Here is a 25,595-nt window from a genome sequence, read left to right as displayed (position 1 = left end):
ATAACTTTGGCCCAGTCGATCGTGATCTTCCTGAGAACTCTGGGCAGTTGCGTAAAAATTCTGACATTGCCTGCTTTCAGCGGTGGCGAACAGATGGAGATACCATTTGTAATCCGCTAGGCATCTTTGGCTGTGCTTCTCTGCTTTGGTGTTCAGAGAGCATGCAACGTGTTGAACCACGAGGGAAATGCCCAGACGTTCCAGCCATGCCCAGACGTTAAGCCTCTTGTCAAAGGGTCCATGACCCCACCTCACCCTGTCTGTTGAAACACCACATGGTGGCGGCGATGTCCGTGAAAACCTGCACCAGCCTTCCCTTGATCGAAGGAAGAAAGGCTTTCATTGCCAAGCGAATCACCCAAAGCTCCAACAGGTTGACGTGGACCCGAACTCTGCAGAGACCAGAGGCTTCCAATGTCTTGCTCTCCCATATGGACTCTACATGCCTGAAGTGATACATCTGTCACTACAATCGGCTCTAATCAGAAAAGGGAGAGTGGTCGGCCACTGGTCCAGTTGGGGACCACTGCAGATCTTTTGTAGTTCCCTCTGAAATTTGAATCATGTTTGAGAGATTCTCCTGATGCTGCACCCACTAGGACTTCAGATCTCACTGCAGAGCCTGCATATGTCAACAGGAATGAGTCACAAACAGGAAGCAGGAGGCCATTAGGCCTAATAACCTCAGAGTGTTTCTCACTGAAATCCATGACAGAGGCTAAAAATCAGTAGCAACCTGAATATCCTGGACTACCAGTTTGGGAGGATGGAACAGCCCCGATGAAAGGATGCATCAGAAGTAATCAGGTGTCACTTCGGCATGCTGATAGCAACACCCAGCAAATGCACAAGGTTCGCCGTCGTCTGGAGATGGGGGACAAATGCCTGGTGCAAGCTTGCCTTCAACAGCTGATCATCAAGGTAGGGAAGGACTGGAAACACCACCACCCCACCTTACATACATGAGCTGCAACCACCGCCATCACTTTCGTGCACACCCAAGTAGCACTGTTAAGGCCAAAGGGGAGCAAGGCAAAGTGCAAGTGCTCTTGGCCCACAGCAAATACATGTAACATCTGTGGGAAAGCAGGACAGGGATGTGGAAACATATTGTGCAAATCCAAAGCTACTGTCCAGTCTCTTTGGTACAGGGCAGACTGAATTTGTGCTTGCATCTTGGATTTCTCAATTTTCACAAAGAAATTGAGAGGACGCAGGTCTAGGATAGGACGGAGACCTCTACCCTTCTTGGGCACCAGAAATTAGCTGGAATAGCAATTACGATCTACTTCTGATGCAAGCACGCCTGCGATGGCTCCTTAGGGCAATAGGACCAGCACTTCCCGAAGGAGCAGGAGAGGTAGTCCATCGTCAGTCAGTCGTAAGGGGGTGGCATGGGTGGGGGGGTAGTCACAAAGGGAAGGCAGTAGCCCCTTTGGACTATTTGCAAAACCCAAAGGTGCCATATTACGGACTGCCTGTGTTGCAGGTGATGAAGTATCCTGCCTCCCACTGGATTCTCATTATGGTCAAAGGGCAAACTAAAGGGGTTTGGAGGCTGCAGCTGCCAAGGGGTGGTGTAAGGAACCAACCTCTGGCTGCCTGTCCCAAGTGGTTAACGGGACCAGTGTCCTGTTGGCCACGGTGTTTGGGAGGGTATGGATGTGGTTAGAGACCACTTCCATGGCAACGAAATGAGCAGAAGGTTGACTGGGGGTGACAAGACATCACAGACAAGCACAAGGGCCTCGCCATAGATCGACTGTCCTTAAAGTGCTTCAGTGCTGAGTCCGCCTTCTCTCCAAAAAGAAGAGAGCCATTAAAGGGCATGTCCATAAGTGAGGCTTGCCTATACCCTGGGGGGAAAAAAAACAACAAAATAAAACATTGTTCTCGGCCAGGCGTGGCACTGTAGGACCACTATGAAATCGCTCTACCCAGTGAGTTGGTCATGTCAAGTCCTCATTGTATGATGAACTTTGCTGCGCCTATGCTGTCAGTAATAGCTTGGGAGAGTATGGCTCGGGCCGCCTCTGAGAACATGGGCAGCATTTGCATAACTGATCCCAGATCCTATGGGAATAGTGGCCCAAAAGACATGTGGTGATCACTGACCACAGTACAATGCCTGAGAGCATCCTCTTTCCAAACGCATTCAGCCTTTTGGATTCCCCATCCAGTGGAGAGGTTGGAAATATTCCAGGGTCAGTCCTAGAAGTAGAGACTTGACCCACCAAGTTCTCTAGGGTGATGTGCTGGGTTAGGAAACCGGTTGCCCCGGAGCAGGGCTATGGGACTGGCAACTATCCTATGCACAGGGGCCCCAGGGCAAGGCTTGTACTAGGCCCCAAGTAGGACGTCAGTAAGGGCTTCATTGAATGAGAGTAAGAGTTTGAAGCAGGCCGAAGTGAGATTGAAGTGCTTCCGTCAAGACGTTTGTCTTGACCACTGCTGATGGCAGGTGGAAGTCCAAGACCCAAGTCCCAGTATGCACTACCACAGCTAAGAGGCTCCCCTCCTCCATAGCCACAGTGGAAGGAGACCAGCATCATACAGTGTCTAGCCCATTGGCCTCCGTCATTTCTTCATACCAGCCGTCCTCATCTAATGAATGGTGATGATCTTAAGGGTCCTCATACCCTTCCCATTCCTTTCCCTCTCCAGGTTTATCAATAGTAAATGGCACTGGCTCCACTCTGGAACTGGCGCCGGGCGACGCCCATCTGTCTTTGTGTCAGAGTCCGGAATAAGGGTGGGGAATTGTGCTGCCACAGAGCATATATGACACCAGGGGTTCAGCACTGGAGTGGGTGTCAAGGAAGGGGTCTGCCTCACTCACTGCTGCTCTGGATCCAGCAAGGGATCCTTGGGGCCTGACTAGCCCTGACGGCGAACCTGCTAGCAGCAATCTAGTAGGGGCCTCTCCAAAACCCATTGGGCTCAAAGGCGCTACAGAGGGGCCAGGTCATCCAAATATGAAGTGCATGGCCTCCTAAAATTCCTTGAGCTAGGCAGGGGTCGCTCCGGCAATTTAGGGAAGAGCGACGCAGACCCAGACTCAGGCTCTGCCATTGCATGAGGCCTGGAGTGCGGACGCTCATGCTCCTTATCTGATTTCGACTGGCGAAGTGAAGCTTGAGGAGGCATTCAACGTCTTGGATTTCTTGTGCTTACGGGACTTACCAGATATCCATGATGACTGAGTGGGACGACTATCGCCGGGTGCAACTCCACGAACAATTGCAGAACATTTTGTGTGTTCGACATCTTAAGCATTGCGGATTCGTCCACCAATGGCTGGCAAGGAGCTTAAGGGATCACTCCTTCAGCACCTTCGTGTGCATGGTGCGTTAGTTCTCACAAGTTTTGGAATCATGGTCATGTTCCAAGTACCAAAATATAAGCAAATGGGGGTCAGTTACAGATATATATGGCTGTGATAGCCTCCGCATTGTTTGAAAAAGTCAGTTTGTTTCTTGGGTGTCATTCCTCACACCAGGAGAGAAAATTCTCAAAGTGAGTCGATAAATAGTGGCAAAAAGCGAGTCAAAAATTACTGAGGGTTTCTCAGACCAAATCAGCGCTATCTGGCATGGAAAAGGAAAAACGGACGCCAGTGCACCAAGGCCTATATAGGTACAACCCAAGTCACTTGTAGATGCTGACATCTACCGGCGCACAGGGGTACTACTCAAAAAATCTTTGGGATCCAGTCTGACGTCTGGGAATATCCCAGGGTGAGAAATCTGCAGCTAGAAGTCTCTCTCAGATCAAATTAATTTGTCAATGCTGTTTAAAACCAAAGCTAAGGCACTTACACAAGAGGTCTCAAGATGTGGCTTATGGGTCACTGTGAACAAGTATCATTTTCCTGGTCAAATTAAACTGTTGTACCGATGCAGCAGATGCAGGATAAATAGGTCCAGGTAACAATGCTCTGCATAAGACATCTATTTTTAAAAGCATGTGCTTTAACTATAAAAAAAGATCCAGTGGTCCTTAGCTACTCTTAAGCTTGCCAAGCTTTAAAGAAGGCAGGCAGAAAAAGATACATCTGTTGTTTTAAGCATTGCTACTGCAACCGGAGACAGCACCATTAATCCCAGGAGACACTAGATAAACAAGTGGAACAATGGTACATTTTTAGTGAAAGACCACTGGTGCTGGGGCCTGGTTAGCAGGGTTCCAGCACACTTCTCAGTCAAGTCAGCATCGATTTCAGGCAAAAAGTGGAGGGTAACTGCAACAGGGAGCCATTTTCCTACAGGCGGTAAGGAAACTGCAACTAGAATATGTCTCTAAAGATATGTTGTTACCGAAGGTAAGTAACTTGTCCATCTGATAGAGACTTCTAGTTGCAGATTCCTTACCTTAAAATAGATACCCAAGCAATGCCATCCTCGGTGGTAGGCTGCGAACCCAGATCATTCTAGGGAGTCCTGCAGGACCGAACGACCAAAGTAGCCGTCCCGACGGACCTGACTGTCTAGACAGTAGTGCGTAGCAAACGTGTGCAGGGACACCCACGATGCTGCCTGACAGATATCCAGGACAGGAACTCTGCTTGCTAACGCAGTGGAAGCAGCAGTTGCTCTGGTGGAATGAGCACGCAAGCCCTCAGGAGGTTGCTTCTTGGCCAGAGTGTTGCACATTTTGATGCAAAGAAGCACCCATTGAGAGATGGTACGCTTTTGCACCACCTTCCCTTTTTTCGCACCCACATACCCAACTAAGAGTTGATCATCCACCCGGAAAACTTTAGTATGATTGAGGTAGAACCCCAATGCTCTTTTTGGGTCCAGACAGTGGAGTCTCTCCTCCTCATGGGAAAGGATATGGAGTTGCATAGAAGGTAGGCAGAGTGATGGACTGGCCTGCAGGAAAGGGTGTAACCACCTTAGGAAGGAAAGAAGCCTTAGTGCGCAACACAACTTTGTCTGGGTGCACAGACGAGTGTGGAGGCTTTGAGGAAAGGGCCTGAAGCTCACTCACCTTGTGAGCAGAGGCGACTGCAACAAGAAAGACAGTTTTGAAGGTGAGGAGCTGCAAGGGACAATTATGCATTGGCTCAAAGGGAGTACACATCAAATAAGTAAGTACAAGATTGAGGTCCCACTGAGGTATGATAAATGGAGCGGGAGGAAATAAATGGGTGAGTCTCTTTAGGAATCTACTCCAAATAGGAGATTTAAAGAGTGAGGGCTGATCAGGTAGCCTAAGAAAGGCTGACATGGCAGATAAATACCCTTTAAGGGGGCCCAAAGCAGAGTTCTGCTGGGCCAAAGAAAGAATGTACAGAAGAACCTCGGAAAGAGGAGCAGAAAGAAGGGTTCAACAGATTTGTTGGTACACCATGCCACAAATTTATTCCAACAACAGGCATATACAGTTTTGGTTGATGGACGCCTGGCTGCCAAGATAACATTGCAGACTTCGGGTGGAAGGGCTAAAGCCGTCAACTGTCGCCACTCAATCTCCACGCATGAAGGTGGAGGTTGGACAGATTTGGGTGAAGAATCGTCCCCTGTTGCTGCGACAGAAGATCCGCCTAAAGAGGCAGTCTGAGTGGAGGATCGAGGGACATGCTCAATAGCTCTGGATACCATACCCTCCGTGCCCAGTCCGGAACCACCAAGATGACTTGGGCCTGGCTGTTCCTGATTTTCTTGACAACTCTGGGCAGAAGAGGTATAGACGGAAAGGAGGCCCAGTTCCACTCAAGACGAAAAGCGTCTCCGAGCGAGTGCCTCCTTGGAAACTCCAACGCGCAAAACAGCTGGCATTGCGCGTTCTCTGCGGAGGCGAACAGAGCTAACCAAGGCTCTCCCCACTGCCGAAAGAGACCTTGCGCCACCTCCGGATGGAGATGCCATTCGTGATCGGTTGTGCATCAACGGCTGAGTTTGTCCGCTCTGGCATTGAGGGAGCCCGCCAGATGTTGAACCATCAGGGTAATGCCCTGATGTTCCAGCCATGTCCAGAGGAGTAATGCCTCCTGACAAAGGGTCCAGGACCCAACTCCACCCAGTTTGTTGCAGTACCACATGGCGGTAGTATTGCCCGTGAACATCTGCACCACTTTCCCTTTCAACGCAAGCCTGATCACCCAGAGCTCCAGAAGATTGATATTGAGCCCAGACTCCGCTGGAGACCAGAGTCCTCTGATCTCCACCTCCCCCATGTGGCCGCCCCAACCCAGAAGTGAAGCATCTATCACTATAGAGATCAGGTTGGGGAAGGGAGAGGGATCTGCCGTGGACCCAATGCGGATTCAAAAGCCACGACTGCAGGTCTTTCACAGTCCCCTCCGAGATCCGGACTATGTCGGAGAGATTCCCCTGATGCTGCGCCCACTGGAACTTTAGGTCCCACTGCAAACCGCGTATATGCCATCTGGCATGTGTTACGAGCAGGGTGCAGGAGGCCATGAGGCCCAGCAGCCTCAGAGTCAGTCTCACCAAAACCCAAGACCGAGGTTGGAGGATCGGAATCATAGCCTGAATATCTTGGACTTGCTTTTCGGGAGGATAACCCCGAAACTGCACTGTGTCTAGAACAGCTCCGATGAAAGGGAGCATCTGAGAGGGAGTCAGGTGTGACTTCGTCACATTTATAGGGAATCCCAGCATATGCAGGAGGTTCGCCATAGTCTGAAGGTGGGAGACGACTTTCTGGGGCGAGTCCGCCTTCAATAGCCAGTCGTCGAGGTAGGGGAAGACTGAGACCCCTAACCTGTGCAGATGAGCTGCAACCACCGCCATCACTTTCTTGAACACCCAAAGGGCGATGGTAAGGCCGAAGGAGAGCACAGTAAACTGAAAGTGCTTGTGACCTACCAAGAATCGTAGGTAACGTCTGTGGACAGGCACGATGGGGATGTGGAAATAAGCGTCCTGCAAGTCCAACACTACCCATCCAGTCTTCTGGGTCCAAGGCAGACAGAACCTGAGTCAGGGTGAGCGTTCTGAATTTCTCCTTCTTGAGGAAGTAGTTTAGGTCCCGAAGGTCTAGGATAGGTCATAAGCCCTTGTCCTTTTTTGGTATCAGAAAGTAGCTGGAATAACAACCACAACCTACGTCTGGCACAGGGACCTTTTCTATAGCTCCCTTGGCCAAGAGAGCTGCGACTTCCTGGCGGAGAAGAGCCAAACTATCCCATGGAAGGTGACTGAAGAATGTTGGCATGGGTGTTGGAGCAGATTCGTAAGGGAGGGAGTAGCCCTTTCGAACGATCTGCAAAACCCACTGGTCGGTGGTGATGTTTTCCTAGTGGGGCAGGTGATGGCGAATCCTGCCACCAACTGGACGGGATGGCCACGAAAGTGGTGAAAAGCGTACAGTGGGGGCGAAGGGGCAGAAGAAAGACCGAGGGACCGAGCCGTAGCCCGGGAATCCTTGAATCTCTCCAAGGCAGAGTCCGCTTTGTCTCTGAAGAGATGTGAACCATCAAAGGGCAAGTCCATGAGTGACTGTTGGATATCCCCAGAAAAACCATAAGTACGCAACCAGGCGTGGCCTCGTAAGGCCACAGTCGTAGCAACCGATCTGTCCAGAGAGTCGGTCGTGTCCAGCCCACAACGGATTGTGAACTTTGTCACATCTGTCCCATCGTTCACAGCTTTGGAGACGATGGCACAGGCCTCCGGTCTCTGCGGGAGGACCTGCGCAACCGTATCTGACAAAGAGTGGGTATAGCGGCCCAAAAGGCGTGCAGTGTTCACAGACCGCGACACGAGGCGGGAGGAAGAAAACAACTTCTTGCCAAACTGTTCCAGCCTTTTGGATTCCCTATATGGGGGTGCGGAAAGGAATGCGCCTGAAGAAGAGGAAGCGTGGATAACAAGATTCTCAGGCGTGGAGTGTTGGGACAGGAATTTAAGGTCGTTCGGAGTGGGCCGATGTGAGCCCCTGTGTTGGGTTTGGACTAGGTACCCAAAAGGACATCGGTGAGGGCTTCATTAACCAGCAAATAGGGTTCTGAAGTAGAAGCCCCAAGCTAAAGCACCTCCGTCAGGAGATTTGACCTGACCTCACCAGTGGGAAGCTCGAGACCAAGGACCTCAGCTGCCCTACTGACCACCATACTATAAATTGCTCCCTCCGCCGTAGCCACGGTAGGAGGAGACAGCTTGCCAGCGTCAGGAGAAGTATCCAGACCACTGGCTTCGCCCAATTCCTGAGCCCAGTCCTTAGAAGGGTCATCCTGGTATTCATAAGGGTCCAGGGACCCCCTCCAATCTCTCCCCATATTCGTACCCATAAGAACAAAGGTCAGAATCCGACCTGGGGCGAATAGGCCCCATCGAAGGCGGCATCAACCGACGCTGCTCCAACTCAGAGTCGTCAGGGATAAGAATTGGGTTGACGTCAATAGAGGGCACTACTGATGTCGGGAGCGTCGACAAACGGCCCGGCGCCAGGGAAGGTCTCAATGGTGTGACTGGCACCGGTGCGGATCCGCAGGTGACCTCGGTGGCCGGAGCCGAAGCCACCGTCACGGAACCCAAAGGCCCTTCAGTCGAACCCCTTGGGCTCGAAGGCGCCGTATCGGGGTCGGACCGTCCAAAGATGACATGCATGGCCTCGTAAAACTCTAATCTGGGTGGGGGACGCTCTGGATCCGGGAAAGTCGGGGCAGCGCGGAGCCGACCCAGACGCTGGCTCCGAGGACGGAGACCTTGTGCGTGGACGCTCCTCCCGCGTCGCATCGGCCAAGCGACGGGTGAAGTCGGAGAGCGATGGGACTTCGACTTCTTCTTACCTTGACCCGATGATTTTGAAGAAGACGAGTGGTGATGACTCCATGACTGATCTCGAGACCTTCCTCTCGAGCAAGACCGGGACCTACTCTGAGTCGAGTGCAGGGCTACTATGAGCTTCAGGGACCGCTCCCGCTTCATTGCAGCCGGCTCATAATAGAGCGGCGGCAATGTGGATGTGCAGCAATTCGGGCAGTGAAATGCAAGATGGGGCTGTGCCTGGGGGCCTCTGCACTGCCCATGCCAGGTGCATGGGCACTGCAGGGACATAGGGGCACCCCAAATCCCCATTACCACCAGCCTTTCCATGGCGGTGTTTACCGCCATGGACAGGCTGGCGGTTGGGGATTATGACCGCAAGGCGGAAGCCTGGCGGTATGGCGGTGGCTAATGCGCCACAGTCATAATACACTGGCAGTGCGCCGCCAGCCTGTTGGGGGTGTTACTGCCAGCTTACCGCCGGCCGCCAGGGTCGTAATGAGGCCCATTGTGTTTTCAACCATATTCCTTACCTCAGAAAAATGACAAGGTACACAGGCTTGACTCTGAAAGGCAAAACCATTGCATCCCCTAGGTAGAAGTAGTGAGACTGCCACTGTAACACTATGGAGAAATGAAATGGCACAAAACAATCGCTTCAGTGAGTAATTTATAATCACAAAGATTGGTAACAGTTGCAGATGGGCTTTTATAAATGAGGCCTTTATCTCGGAGGGTTTTTTTTTCCTTTGAAGGCTTCTCAGAGAGATCCTGCTCTCATTCAGGGTCCTCATAGACCTATGCTTCCTAGTGTTGTACATGAATCACCAAAAACATGACAGGCAGGGAGCCCACAGATAATAGACTGCATGGATCTCTCCTCATACATTTCTCTACCCACAATATTTGCATATCTCCAAGAGAGGTTTCTTCTTCTGGTTTTCTTTATTTAAACCACAATTGGATAGTTCATATAGCCTACATCAAACCTTACTTCTAGTATAATCATAAAAAACTTGGGTGGGCACCCCACACAATGTGCAAAACTTTAAGAGAAGAGGCAATGCTTTACTAGCATCTCAAATGAGTATTGGACCTAGCTATGATTATGAGGTGGGCAGCTACTTGGTCAGGGTGCAAGGGCAGATGGCCATAAAAAGTTACTGATTCTTTTATTTTTTTAACACTCTTACATAAGAAAATATGTGCATTTTACCAAGATTTCCCGGTCTGACATTAGGACCTTTTAAAAACATGTAAAACAACAAATGTTATAATGTTGTAGAATCCAAACTCGTATATTGAATTAAATCTGCAGTGACTGGGGCAGTGGTGTGCGAAATATAGTGCAACCACCCTGAGGAACAATGTTAAATGACCATTATTCATGTTCTCCAAACACTAACGTACATACAATGCTTCTAAACATCAATGTACAAATAAATGATTTCTTTAATTTCAAAGATCTGTAAATGGCAGTCACCTTTATATAAGTAATGCTCTAACAACAAATTGCTTAAAACATTAGACCATTTAATTCGTAATAATAGACACAGGTGCAGAAGCCCTGCTGATAGAAATAGAGTACTGTGTTATCTTAGAGGATAGAAAGGAACTACTGACACCACTGAGCTGCAGAAGTGACACCAGCATCGCCTATGTCGGCAGAAGTCGTGCGCTCACCTGCTTGGTGGAGTCTCGGACCAACTCAAGGAGTCTCTCCACAGCAGTACGCAGGCGCTGGCTTATCTTCAAGATCCGACTTTCACTCTCCGCCAGCAGCTCGGGGGTGCCAAAGAGGCTCTCGCAGAGGTGCTCCGAGAGCTCACAGCCCTCATCAGTCAGTGCAGACAGCTGACTGTGGTCCGCCATGGTGTCGCAGTCGGGACTCTCCGGCAGCCGTTCACCTGCAACGAGAGGTACTGAAACTTATCAAGGGCACCGATTAATTTGTATATGATGGTATTTTAACAAGTACAGTCTGTCAATGAAGGAAGATGTATGAGTCACGAACACGTGGCTATTATTCAACTTTTCCAGTCTTTAGTGACAAAGATCACAAGTACTGTTGAAACAGTGTAAACAGCAAACCGAGGGGAGTGGGGAATCCTTCCACAAAGGGGAGGCCTTTGTGGAAGAGTGAAGTTGGGAATAACATACCAGGGGCCTAAAGGTAGCAGGAAATTGATAAACTAGAGAGTGACAGTGAATTAAGGGATGGGACAGGAGAAACAGGAAGCGACCTGTAAAGTGAAGGAATCACTTCGGACTGGAGTCTGAACGGGGTGGCGCAGAAAACTATGGGAGTTTGGCACTGGGGCAAGGATTTTTATTACCCCAACTGAATGTCCGGCAGTAACTGCAAAACAGTTTAACAATCTCTTGCACTTTATTAGATTGTCCCCTTGGAACTAAACGGGGAAACATGTTTCTGGCCACAAGCTCTTATCAGACTTCAGACCTTTCCATTAGCAATGAGAAGTCTACATGAGGCTGGCCCTCAGACATCATATCTAAGTATCTTGGTAGCAACGCTCACATAACTGGGTGCATTTCCCAGTGTGCTGCTAAGATTCTCACTTAATATGTGTAGAACATAGTGCTCTTACTGTTTTCCTGGTCCATTTCTTCATTGACACCTCCTATGACATCCGGGGATCCTCCCACATTCAGAGAGTCACCCCCAGCACCAGCAGACGCCAAGCTGTCATCCAGGCACAAGCCAACCTTCCTACTGATCAGGTCCTCTGTTGCGATAGTGGATCTCACCATCTCTGTGAAGAGCTTCATAACTCGCTGGTAAGAATCCTGCCACGACTTTCTGAGAGGGGAAAAAAAAAACTGTCAGCTGAAGTCTGCATCTCAGACCACATGAACTGTAGATGGTTGCATCCACAGAAGCCACCTGCAGGGACTAAAGCATATGCTCCGCGGATCCCAGGAAAAAGCAACATGTACGTCAGGCCCACTCAGTCACCCACACATGGTTTATTATGTGTAGGTCAGAGTTTAGTTAGCATGTAAGATTTACCAGGATAAAGCCAATTCTGCTTCAGTGTCTGCAAAGACAAGACAGCATGACAGATCTAAATTCTCTCACTTTCATCAGATTATAATCACCACCGCTTGTCGAGAGACACACGACTTCCATTGTTCCACACAAAGGCAGTTCAACAAAAACAACATTAGAGATAGGTGGTTTTGCTGTCTATTAGAAACCTGTGCTGGTGTCCCCTAAAAATACAGATGAAAGTGCTGCCATCCCACTTGAAATTCAAGGCTTTACACTTACTGTCCACCTGAACATTATTGCATTTACTTAGTAAAATACACAACATTCCTGCTTTCTTTTATTCAATCACAGTCAGGCTAGTGCCAATGCTTGGCCCCTGGTAAACATTATTTCTGAAAAAAAGCTACGTTCTTACTGTTAAAACCAATCCAAGCAGCCCACATCGCATGTGGAAAGGTGCTGGGACAACCCAGGCAGTTCAAAAAAAGAAAAAGATACAACCCACTAACCCTAAAGCTCTACGACGGCTCTGCCTTTACTGTCTGATCACAGATGGTTCTGCCCTTGGATGTTACAGGCCGTCAATCATCTAAGTGATAACAGAACATAATACCACCCTCGTGCTACTAGTACCAAAACTGTTCTGGAAAGCTACTCAACAGATGAAACATCTCACGCTCCATGCACCTTCATAGTCAAAGTTGAACAGTATGAAATGGCTAAAGTCACACATCTGATAGCCAACAGAATGTTCTGCACTCCAACATCATGTAAGGAGTACTATAGCACCAGCACCAGGGAGCCTACCCCTTTGCAACCCAGGAAGCCATTTACGTCTCTCTTCACAACACTCAGAATTTACTAACTCGTTATTGTGAGCAGACTCTGCATCGGATCTCAGCATGGCCATCATGATCTCACACTCTTGGTTCTCTCGATCCCGTCTCTGCACCAGGGTGTCCAATTGAAGGCGAGATTCCTCCATCTTCTTGTTTAAAGATGAGAGCTTCCCCTCCAGCTGCGAAAATCCAAATAAGGAAACAATAGATAAGAAGCCAGTCATCATGGGTTGTAGTAGACAAGAGAAGTATAGGGCAAAAATGTCAAGTGATGCAGAGGTAAAGATGCTAGCACGTTTCTGCAGCGCAGCATAGCAGCGACAGTAAAGCATAGATCTCAAACCTCTACCACATTTCAAAGCAGTTCCATCACTGCCAAGCTAGGAGAAGCTCTTGGTAAACATAGCAACATCAACATTTCAGTTTTGGGGAGGGGAGGAGATTCACGCAGTTTATGTTTTCTTCTAAGAAAACTTCCATTCAAAGTTGAGAATAAAAGCGGCATTTCCTTGGCAAACACTGCTGCTCAGACAAAAACTCCACAGTGATTATATTCAGAGCAACAGCAACCAAGCCAACTCCCCTCCATCAAGGCCTTTTTTGCGCCTGCATCCGTTTAAGAACTGCTTGGATTTGTACACACAAGCAATCACAGGCTGCTGTGAAGCTTCAGCTTGCACATCAATGTTTTAGACAATTTATACAAGATAGTGTTCGCTAATCCAGGTTTGAAGTGCCCGACTATTCTTACACAGACATTTGCTCTCCGAAGTTTTCTTAAATCTTCTGCCTGTATTCAGTACTGCAGGATTCTCAAGACCCTCTCTCTTCTTCCCCTCTCTCAGGGGGATGTCTCACCTTTGAGCCTAGCAGACCTTCTCCAACACAGGTGCGCACATTTGCTTGCTCCTGGGAGATCTCTCCTCGTTCTCAATCTTTAACTCCCACGGTACGGACTACCCTGGGCACACCTGCTCAACGCACTGGCATTGTCACGGCAACCGCGTGGGGCATGTAAACAAAGAGCAGCTATCCGCTTTCCTACCAGGGACACGGGCGGAGGGGGTGTGGGCTACTTCCCTGCCAACTTGCTCTTTGCTTAATGCCGATCCCGCTGACAGCAGAATTAGCATATTTCTTCAGTGAGGAAAAACCCAACAATATCATTTCAGTATTTGCAAAGACCCCATTATTTCAACTTGGACAGCAGCCAGTACATGAAGCAACCAAGATTCCAAGTTATGAACTAGGGAACACCGCATGCTCACTGCAAGGAACGGTCACCGCCAACAAACCGCCTGAAACGGGGCAGAGCACAATACTTCTTGGCTGTACATAACCAGACAGCCTCAAAAATAAGTTAGCAACAACTGAATGAATGAATGCTCAGGGGACTGTGTTCAATTGAAAAAGCAAACGCATCCCACGCTTAGTTCATCAAAAATACTCAGTAAGTAAACACGAGCTCTCTTCTGCTGTCTCTTCCCACTGTAAATCCAAACACGTTGGCGTGAACAACAGAAATCCTACCATAGGCAATATGCACAGTCCAATGGTATTTATTAAACAGAACTAAGTCTGCGTGCACTACCACTCTAGATACCAAAAGGGGCAGAATATGCGACATAACAAAGGCCTACTCAAAAACAGATGACCCTGCCCGGGCTACAGCTGTATTTCGTGACTTACAAAAAAAGAAAATGCAGCAGCTACTTTGAAGTAAAAGAAGGTTTCAATACGTTTCTTGGTGGGATATTTACTTTTCAAACATCTGTGGCCTCCAGTGACCACCAACAACTTGCAAAGTGTTTACAATACCTCTTCTGTGCCAAAAGGTGACCCCGCCACAGCACACTGATGTCAGCTTGAAGTCGCCTTTTCTTTTAATACTTTATACCATAAAAGTATAATAGACACAATACGTACACACTCACTAAATAGTTCATATATATATATATAAACATTCAATCATGAATTTAAATTAAAATACCCATGAACAAAACAGTTGGCATGCCATTAATAATTAAATTAACATTAAAACATCCATGTTTAAAACAGCTGGGGTCTCATAGCAAGAGCAAGAATTCAACGATTATCAACACCTGAAATCCCTACCAGTCAAAGAACAACATAGGGGCACGATTCTACTGCCAAATCTACCAGAATGTCAGACAAATACAGCTATTGGAGACACTCGTTGCCCGATTCTTCACTTCGCCAGCAAATAGCGGGATACAGCAAAAGCCAGACATTAAATTCGTAGAGCAATTTGATGTTCTCACCCCTAAAAGCCAGCACGCAGGAAGTATCCACTTTTTCCTGCTCTTTACGTATGCAGGGCAGAAAAATAAAACATGCTCTTTCATCTCCTTGTCCACCCGACAAGACACAAGAGAGCTTAGCAGATTTCTGCTTAGACGCCCAAGTACTAGTAAAGGCTGCAACTGGTAACATGCTGTACCCGACATGCAAATACAGCTTCCTGGCAAGGAGCCGTTCCATTTCATCAAAAATTTGCTCCATGCGAAACACATCCTTCAACTGTAGGAACGAAGAAGACAACGTACCATGTGAGGGGAGTGTCATTATATACTGCCAGTACATCTTTTTTAGCATTGCTTTCCCAATAACAGGGGCTGGTTTCAAAGCCATCCACAAATCGCTAATCCCAATTTAATAAAGGTTTCTTTTACGTATCTCAACCAGGGGATGTTTCGTGAGCCGGGAAGACTTAGCACTTCCTTTGTAGACCCTCACAGTAGTAATGCAGCTCTGGAGAGGGCCAGAGCCTTCTCCAATAGAGGATGTGCCTGATCCCCACTCCTTTGATAGGCTTAAGGCTAAAGACCCCAATCAAGACTAAGTGGGAGCGGGGGGCTGCTGGTAGGAAGGCCCACTAATTGACGAAAGAAACAATTGCCGGCAACTAATAATTTTGCTAAATCCTTGACCCCCAAAGCTCAACCCCATGAGGACAGTCACCAGAGCATGAGACCCATAGATTTGAATACGATAAGCAACTGGACGAAAGGAAGAGCTGCAATGTGATCTTAGAAGCACCTCTATGCGTTGTACCAGTTTCAGCCTACGTTTTTCTACATGACAATTCCAATCTAAATTTTCTGTAAGGGTCAGGCCCAAATAATCAAAAACATGGACACGATCAAGGGGGACACGTGCAAGCTTAGGGTTTGGTCTAGTAGTACTGCCCGGATTAGCATTATTATCTTAATTTTTTCCATGTTTATTCCTAAGCCCACAGAGCACAAAAACTGAGCAATCCAAAATTATTTCTAGAATAGAAATGAAGTTCATAACTTTGGAACAAAGAGGAGCATGTACTGACATACCACCAGCATATATATATGCCTGCAATCTATTAGTGGATAACTATCTTCTTTACCAGAAGTTCTGTAGTCCATGATCACCGATTGAAATCAGTCCTCAACAGATTAGGCTCCATAAAGACCCCAAATCTAGACACTATGCAAACAAAACAAGTCAGTCACGCCTCATTGACCCAACAGAACCATAAAGACCTTAGTGTGTTTCTGGCCCTGTTGCCTGATCTGGACAATCTGGCCACCACCCCAAACAGTAGTGAACAGGTGGTGCCTAAAGAGCTTGAGAATAACTGAACTCCTACTTACCTCACCTCAATGGGCAAAGGAAGTGAAGAGGAACAAAACTACATTAAATGATTCAATAGACAGCAGAACCCTAGCTCATTCAACAACGCTCTCAAAAAGAGCAAGGAAAAGGATTAAAAAAAAAGCAAAAAAGAAAAATTAAACATTACAGATAGTGCAAAGAACAGAACATATGATAACCCCAATCGTGCAAAGTACATACCCCATTTTCAAATATGGGAAGACAGATAGCAAAACTCAAGAGACTGTGCATCGTCGGCAATCAATGGACATGTCACCACCGGCTAAAGAAAGCGCTGCCAATAATGATAGCACAAGCATAAAACCTAAAGAGCCTCATGAGAACACAGACACTCTCCCCGATGCTTGCCAATGAAGCAACTACAGGCTCATCCATACCCTCTTGGCACAACAAGCACAATTTCAAATAAGACCTGGGGCTCCTTAACAGCATTGTCAACGGAAATTACATACAAGTTCACGCTGGGAACCCTATTAGGGACGAGAGCCGGCACCTTGCATCCCACCCCGGTAACCAGAGGGCCATCGACCCAATCATCTGAAGCATAAGAAATACACACTACAAGTGGGAATAAACAGTGTTAAAAGATACAGAGTAAGCCATTCAGGAGGCAACAGAATACAAGAACAGCGCACACCCTGTTAAGCTAGGCTTCACACCTCAATATAGCTCTGAAGACAACCATGGCACTTTGAATTGATCAAACCTATTAAAGCTGTTCAAAGCAATTCCAGAGCCAACTAATATAGAATCGGAGGGCATTGTGAGAATAGCATTCAGAGCGCTACTGTAGCACAGCCATTACCGCAATTCCACCATGACTTTAAAATCCATAGCATTGACAGAAACGGTCCAGAAAAACAAACAGTATCTACAAGACTGGGGTATTAAGGTGCAGCCCATGGGCCACCATAAATATCCAATCCCCTAAAAACACCCTGCGAAACCAAGCCCCCCCCCTACACAAACCCTAAAAACTACATTAGAAAAGTGAACTTTGATCAAGGAAGCATAAACAGCACAATTATGAGCACTACCACTCCCACAAGTGCAATTCAGCACTATGCCTAACAATAACAACAACCAATCCGTGACCAATTACCAAAATTTGACAATTATCTCCTGGAATGCTGCAGGCCTAAAAAGACCTAAACCTTGACATAGCGCAACAACTCTTTAAAAAAGCAGACATATTATGCCTACAAGAAACCTGGCTAAATGTCCCATTGGCTATCCCAAGCTACCACGAAATACACCAACCGGCAATAAAAATAAATATCTTTGGGAGACCTTCCGGTGGCCTATCAATTTACGTAAATTTCGACCTAGACATTAAAGCTAGCACTGTTCCCACATAAAACCACTTGCTACAAATAATACAAATTGAAATTTCTATTCCAAACAACCGCACATCAAAAACCTTTACTCAATCTCTATTTCAACATCTTTGGCCAAGCAAGAGCAGAAAGCATGGCCCAACGTGTCAACATCCTGGACGAAGTATTCTGCGATCACACAGGTTATAACAATTTGCGGTGATTTCAACCTCAGATTTTTAGGCAAAACTGTAGTTCGAGACCATCAGACGTGCTTGGCTATCCAACAACTTAAAAATTTTCTGAGGAAGCATTGACTTACTTCCATCCAGCATTCTCAACAAGCAAGCGCCTCTACATAACCGTTCCCTAAAAACTACCAGGGCAAAAGCACCCTAGATTACATCATTGCCAACAAGGAAGCCATTAACCATTTGACATCCTTTAAAATTCCACATTTAAATGCCAGTGATCACCTCCTGCTTATAGCAAGCTTTGAGATGAACCCAAGGCGAATGGAAGAATACGAGTCAATAGGTCACTCGCAGGGGGACGAGGACCAACAAATAATCAGGCGTATAAAATGGGATCAGATAGCATCACAAGCATACTCCTCTTGGTCCAATTCAAATGGTGCAACTCTACTCTCTCTGACTGGAGGAGAACTTTGAGCCAAATGGCCAGATAATACCAACAGTCTTCTAGAGCAAGCTGGAGCAACCAACAATCTCCAACGCCGTCCTGCAAAGAGCCTCCCACATTAACCCATAATGGTAAGCAAGCTGAAACTTGGAAGACTGAGAAGATCACAAGCAAAACCTAAGGACCCTTTAATGAAAAAGGAGCTAGAATCAAAATTACAAACACAAACAAAACATCATAAGCAGCTTATCTGGTCTCTTAAATGTAAACAAGAGAAAACAATCAATCTATGTCTACTCCCTGATGAGAAAACACTACCACAGCAATTTATGGAGATATATTAAAAACAAGATAGGTCAGAGAGACCAGCGAATTAACGTGAAACGAGGCAACATGGATAAAACACGTAACAAAATTATACGCAGGTGAAGCGCTTCCTCTGGAACAAAGGAAGACCCAGAAGTATACGATTCTGAATCAACCATAAGCTTAGCTCCCACTGCAAGGGAAATTACCATTACTCTACGGAAAATGAAATCATCTGGGGCTCCTGGTCCCAACAGAATCCCTGCAAAAAGTTATAAAGAAGATCAAAGCTCTGGATACCAATCCTCTCCATATTGTTTTGCTCCTGCCTTGATTCACAGGTTGTCCTATCGAGCTAGAGAGGTTCTATAATTCATCCAATTTATAATCAAAAAGGTGATAGGCAGGATCCAGCCAACTACCGTTTAATTGCACTCCTGGATGTTGAAGCAAAAGACTTTGCCTCAGCCCTCTTAGAAGAGCTACAATCCTGGGCAGAGGCAAAGGAAATTGTCCCCTTAAATCAAACTGGCTTCAGGGCGAACTCTGCAACCAATGGCAACACCAAAGCCCTCTCTTACCTAGGCCAGGAGGCCACTCTTTGCCTGCTTTGTTTATTACTCAGCAGCATTCGATGCCATGGATAGACATCTTCTATGTAGCAAGCTAAGAAACTGGGGAATTCCAAATAAACTACTAAGGACGATAATGCTAATGTACACATCCACCTGGATACGGGTCAAGCTGACAAACTATCAGCAAGGAGATCTACACCACTAACGGACTAAAGCAAAGATGTGTTTTAGCACAGATTCTATACAATCTATATACAGCAGACATGTGACATGCGCTTACGCAAGCAAATTTGATACCAACAAAAATTGTTAACCTAAAAATCACCTTGCTCCAATATGCTGACGACCTTGTTCTGCTGGACCACTCCAGAATCAGCATACAAAAAGCTCTAATAGCCCTGCACAGCTATAATACGGCAAATAAAACGAAAGCAAATGCAAACAAAGCAAAGGTCATAATATTTGGTGGGTCAAAGAAACCGCTATTACGATAGAAGCTGGGGACACTCACCATTAGCACTTCAGATACGTACAACTACCTAGGCACATGACAGGAATAACCAGAATGTGTCAGTTAAACAATTTAATATAAGGCCCTTCACCAAGACTAATACTTCAGATTCTTAAAACTATTTTTTTTAACCAGCCTTAAAGTATGGTCATGAAGCCTTTCCTAGAAAATTCACCGCTCTGAGAGATAAGCTCCAGGTAAAAACTTACAGAAGAGTGTTCAAATTGCCACAATATATCAGAAGTCACTTGATAATGTTAGAATTTGGACAGAAAAATCAGCAATGTGCGTTGATGGGGGACTTTCTGAAATACTGTTATAGGATAGTCAATTCCCCCCTCCCCCCCCCCCCGAAAAAAAACAAAATTCTCTGAAATCAGCCTTGCGACAAATTTGTTAAACAATAACAAACCTCTGGTCACAATACCTTTCAACAGTATGACCAAACTTCAAATCAACCAAGTAGCACTGATCAAACTAGCCAGTCACATACCCCAATCAAATAAATACTTGGAAGACAGACGAAAACGCTCTCTAGAGCAAATGACTTAGAAAAATTGAACCGCACCCCCACACTGGATGCGTTGGCACACTCCTATATAAAACACCACACCAAAACTGGCACCACAGCCATATCTTACTTGCACCATCAGGAAAATTGCGTTTGCAGGGCTCCTTGGCCAAAGGATAAATGAGTTTAATCCGAAATGGAATTCTCTAACATAAAAGGATGCAGGCTTTGTGATTATAAATCTGAGATTTTTATTCATTTATTGTGCTGTTGCCTGGCACTACTGAATGTACGACGCACTTATTAAAACCTTTGTTTCTTCGCCATAGCATAAGATCCTGCAAAGAGGCTAGATTGTTGGTATTCACTTTAAAAGGAACCAGCTGATCTGGACAAATTCGGGAAGTATGTTACGCACCTCCAAGCAAAACTGAACATTCACCCCAAAGTGGAGATAGATTCCCTGTTCTAGACATGAACTGTTTTTACGTGGACCATATTTTATATTTGCATGAATTCTACATTAGGTACCTTCTTTTGCAATGATTTTAATTAATCACGCAATAAATTAATGATTAAAAAAAATCCTAAGGTAATAACTGTGGCACCATCATCTAAGGGGTTCGAACTGGCAATCAAAATGGCCACCCACAATCTTGATGACACCCCCCTGGGAACTTCAGCCAAATGCATGTTCAGTAGTTCGATTATGGGGGATTCCCAATTGGCTCCACCAGCTCTTAAGTACACATTATTGAAATTAATCTTTTTTTTGAAAATATATTAGATTATCTCTCAATCTAAACAAACATTGTGCTATCCCCGTGCACTCCCCCCTTGTTCGCTCCCAGCATATCTACTATCTTTCCTTGGACATCACATATTTTCCCCAGTAAGAAACCTAATCAGATTCAGTTATCCATGTGCCTATGAATTAAGGACTTATTCTGCATGCAAATCAGATGTTGCATGTGAGCCATCGGAGTGTGTCCCATTGTCTCGCCACGTCACGTGATCCACACCCTCGTGCAGCCTCCTGATGTAGTTTATTCCCCTCTGCCCATTTTATCACTGCATTCTGCCATCTTTGTATGTGAGGGCCCCCTACGTCTTTCCAATGTAGCGTAATTTCTCTTTTTGCTAAGATTAATGCCAGATCTATATATTTATTGGTCTTTTTTTAGCCTGTGGGCGTGGAAAAACTAATAGTGCTGTCGGAGGGATAGACTCAGATCCCGGTCTGTTACTACAGCTATATTTCTGAACACCTCTTCCCAGTAGGGTACAATCACCGGACAATTCCATAACATGTGTTCCAGGCCTGCTTCTGGTTTTGAGCAGAGGGGGGCAACCTCCGTTTTCCAGGACAATATATTACCAGCAGCATTCGGACATTTAGGTTGTAACTGCTCCTAATTACGAAATCCCCTATTGTCAACATTATTACCCAAAGGGGTTAACAGATCGAAGGCTGTACCCAAAGGGTCGGAGTCCAGCGTTCTTTGCCTGGAAATTAAACCGGCTGGCTGACAAATTTCATTGCAGGGTGGCCCAAGGCCAGGGGGGCTCTATCTCCACAGGATGGGATCCTATAGACGTATTGTCAGGTGGCATCCAAGCGAACTATACGCACCCACTTGCCACATTAGTGGCCTACATCCCCTTACTTAGGGGCCCCTAGTCACTAATCTCCTTGGCTGGTGAGTTCTTAGTAGACCCCCACAAAAAAGCAGTTCATCCTATGCCGTCCTCACCTTCCCCCCTCTATCGACCACACTGAAAGGGAGCCCTTCTAACTAGTTACAAGTCAACCCACCCTGTCCATAACATCAAAAAGATTGGAGGGGGGTAGTACAAAGTCATCTGTTCTAAATGCCTGTTTAGCATGAACCACAGATAAATTAAGATTGACACAATTGGCTGGCATCTGGGCAAAAATCCCTTTCCCCCTATAGTAGCATAGTTCATAAAAATACCCCAGTGGCAATAGGACCATATTAGACTCCTCTTTGAATCAACTTATTGTTGGGGGGGTTGTGAGGGGGATGGGGGAATAGAAGCCTCTGTACTACATGGGGAGACAGAAAATGTATGATGATGCTGTCACCAATTTCATCCTTTGGCCCAGAGCTAGCCAGCCCACCCGGCTTGTGTGAAGTATTTCATTAGCCAGGTAAAACTGACAGTCACTGAGTTGGGCCAGCCAGTTAATGCACTTGTTGGACAGTTCTGACACTCCTTCTGTCCTTCTTGCAGCTGAGGGACTCCTGCGAAACCTGATATGCATGGACATTGAGCAGGTGGGAGATCAATCAAGTGTTGCCTCTGTAGCGAGGCCTGAGGATTGACATTAGCATAGTGCTTCCCTATACCACCCCCACCCCCAGACGATGCTGAAACCCCATTTAGATCAGTCCCCTTAGACATAAATACTTGGCCTCCACCAAAAGCCTGTACGGTAGAACTTATCCTGGCACTGACGGAACCAATATCCGTAGACACACATCGCGGGGCACCATCTACGTTGACCAGGTTATCTAAATATTATTAGAAAGAATATATATCTATTATATAATATAATATATTGACATCTAAAACACACATAATGTAAAAACATTGTGCAGCCTGATTATCCTTGTACTTTGGAACATTCGATTAACACTACAATGTATGTATTCCTTGATCAATGTGTTCCTGCAGAAAAATATCTTCCTACCTACTAACATGTGAGCACCCCCCATATCAATCACATCTACCCCAAAAAACTGTGATATAACAACCATGTATATTCCAAATTAATGTAAAAAAAGTTTTTTTTCTTTTCACAAAAGCATTATAACGAATGGCTCCATCTTTGATATGGTCCTCTTTGAGCATGCAGTTCATCCAGAGCCTTAAAAATTTGACAAATAGAAGGCCATCCTTAAGAGCCCGTGGGTGAAAACTTTTATACAATAACACTGTGTTACAGTCTGTGGGTTTGCTATACAAGGAAACAATGAGTTGGTTATCATTCTTAATTTCAATGTCCAAAAGGGATACACTGTGCCAGTCAGTGTTGTGTGTGAATTTCCACTGAGGCTGGAAGGTGTTGTATGAACATTCTAAGTGACTCCTCTGAAGATATGTTTATGATCTGGAGTGGCTCAATGTATCGTTTCCAGCAACGGATGTTGCTGAGGTATGGATTTCAGTCTGGATATCTGAAATCATGTTTGTAGGAGGCTGGCTCAGTTTATGGTGTACACCGATGGTGTGGCACCCTATACTGAGCCCAATCATCCTTTATTGATAGTCAACAGGTGTCCAGATCCAGGCATCGAAAGCCATGAGATCACCTTAGCCCTGTGTGAGTACTGTGGCCCCTCCTGTAGGAGGCTGGCTCAGATCATGGTGTAGACATATGGTGTGGAACCCTATACTGAGTCCAGGTAAACCTTAGTGATAGTGTTTAGGTGTCCAGATAGCAAAAGCACTCGAGGGGTAGCTGTGGTGAGCAGCTAAAGCTCATCTAGGAGAGTGTAAAGCACTTGCAATACCACAACAGTTAGTAACCAATCACAAGAAAGAACCACATGAGGTGTTGCAAAAATAATGATTTATTACAACACTAAAGTTACTCTAACATTGGTATATCTCCACCTGAAGCTATCCACACACAAAACTATACACTTAATAATCAGGAAAATCATAAAAATACACAGGGCCCTATTGGGGTGGGGTGGGGGGAGCAAACCATATACTAAGAAAGTGGTAAAAGAATAGTGGTGCCCAACCTCAGTGTGTTAAGATCAAAGGGGCTCAAGGAGTAGGAAATTACAAGAGGTAAGTACTAGAAATCCCACAGGCGCGGAGAGCAGAGTTGTTATGGAGCCAGATTTCCCAGAGGCTAACACAGGGCTGTTGCAGTTGGATTTTTATAGATTCAGAACCTTTTCCACTGGACGCACAGGAAAACAGTTGGCACAAAGAAGGTTGGAGTGTGTCCCCCACTCATGGACACCCAGAAGACTGGAGTACCTTCACCAGGGAGCCCGGGGGTGATTTGGTGTCGAAAACCTTTGTTGGAGTCCATGGAAGCCTCAGTTGTCCAGCTACTGTCGCGAAACGTGATTTGTGGACGAAAGGAACCTGAAAAAGAAGAAGACCGTGTCCAGACCACTAGGAGATGTCCAGGCGGTGCAGGTAGGCAACACCCACCCTCTTGGAGGTGAAGTTCCTGCAGGACGGTGAAAGAACTCCAGCTGCGGAGTCCAGTGGCATGCAAGTGATCCCTGGAGTCACCCATGTGCTGTCCCAAGTCAGTCACCGGGTTACAGGAGGATCGGTGGCCAGCAAGACCACCAACAATCCTTGGCAAATGCAAATCACAGTTGCAAGGAAGTTTGCAGATTTTGGAGGAGTAGCAAGGTCCAACTGACTCAATCACTCGTGGGTAGCCAGCAGTTCTTCAGCAGGAATGCAAGCCAGCCGGAGTTGGAGGAGCCCCCACGAGTGATCCACTGGCAGCAGACACAGAAGTCACAAGGCGGGTTCAGCAGCACAACAAACAGAAGGAGCTGCGGATGGGGAGCGGAGTCTGGAGTTTCAGAGTGCTGGAGGCTGGGTCTTCTTGGATCTTGAAGATCTTCCTGGAGGAAAAAAGTCACCAAGCCTTAGCAAAAGGAACAGTTGCGGTGCACAGAGGTTCCGTTCCAGTGGTTGCAGCAAGGGTCCACCATCTCCCAATTTGGTCAGAAGACAAGTTGGACCCACTACCACAGAACCACCACCTGTGAGAAGAGCCTTTACATTGTCCGTGGGACAGGCAGGTCCATCACTGGTCATTGTTGTCTTGAGGTGCCTGCAGATGCAAGGGAGTGATTACTTCAATCCAATGGAGATTCCTTCTTGCTTCTAGGATGCAGGCAGAGTCCTTGTGACCCTGGAGGATGCACAGCCATGGATGTTGCTGAAATCTTGAAGCTGGGGAAACAATGTTGCAGTGGGAGCTCTCCCAACTGGATACAGTCTTGTTTCAGTTCTAAAGTCAAACCAGCAGCGGTTCCGGAGGACAGGAGCAGAAGATGTCTTGCAGAGAGTTCCTTGTAGAGTCTTGCTCAACGAATCTAAGGATCCCACCCTTGGTAGAGCCCTTAAATAACCCTTACAGTGGATTGGTCACCCCCTGAAGTGACCCCCCTATCAGAGGGGGTCAGGGAAGTCATCTACCTGGCCTAACTAGTGAGATGGTCAAAGGGGCCTCTGCACATCTTATTTTCAAGATGGCTGAATCAACCGGCCACCTTGCAGAGCTCTGTGCAGTGAGAGAGAGTGTGTGTGTGTGTGTGTGGTTTTTTTTTGGGGGGGGGGGGGGGGGGGGGGAGTAACCTGCCCTGTCCTTTGTGTGATTTCATGCCACAGAGGGAACCGGGGGTTCCTGAGCTGATGCAAACCAGATTATGCAAGGAGGGCACCATATGTGCCCTTCAA

General features: G+C 46.7%; 1 protein-coding gene across 1 annotated transcript in view; it reads right to left on the bottom strand.

Moving 5' to 3' along the window:
* LOC138285504 (pericentrin-like) overlaps positions 1–13,575 on the bottom strand; it is a 542,361-nt gene extending 528,786 nt beyond the window's left edge. The window contains exons 1-4 of the mRNA XM_069225495.1: positions 13,449–13,575; positions 12,618–12,769; positions 11,348–11,559; positions 10,422–10,645 (exon numbers count right to left, since the gene is read on the bottom strand). Coding sequence (XP_069081596.1) covers positions 10,422–10,645; positions 11,348–11,559; positions 12,618–12,736 — 555 coding nt within the window. The 5' untranslated portion in view covers positions 12,737–12,769; positions 13,449–13,575. The remainder of the gene's footprint in view (positions 1–10,421; positions 10,646–11,347; positions 11,560–12,617; positions 12,770–13,448) is intronic.
* Positions 13,576–25,595: the final 12,020 nt, after the last annotated feature.

Source organism: Pleurodeles waltl, chromosome 3_1, assembly GCF_031143425.1.
Source record: "Pleurodeles waltl isolate 20211129_DDA chromosome 3_1, aPleWal1.hap1.20221129, whole genome shotgun sequence".
Classification (NCBI taxonomy): domain Eukaryota; kingdom Metazoa; phylum Chordata; class Amphibia; order Caudata; family Salamandridae; genus Pleurodeles; species Pleurodeles waltl.
This window is presented reverse-complemented; position numbering and strand designations above follow the sequence as displayed.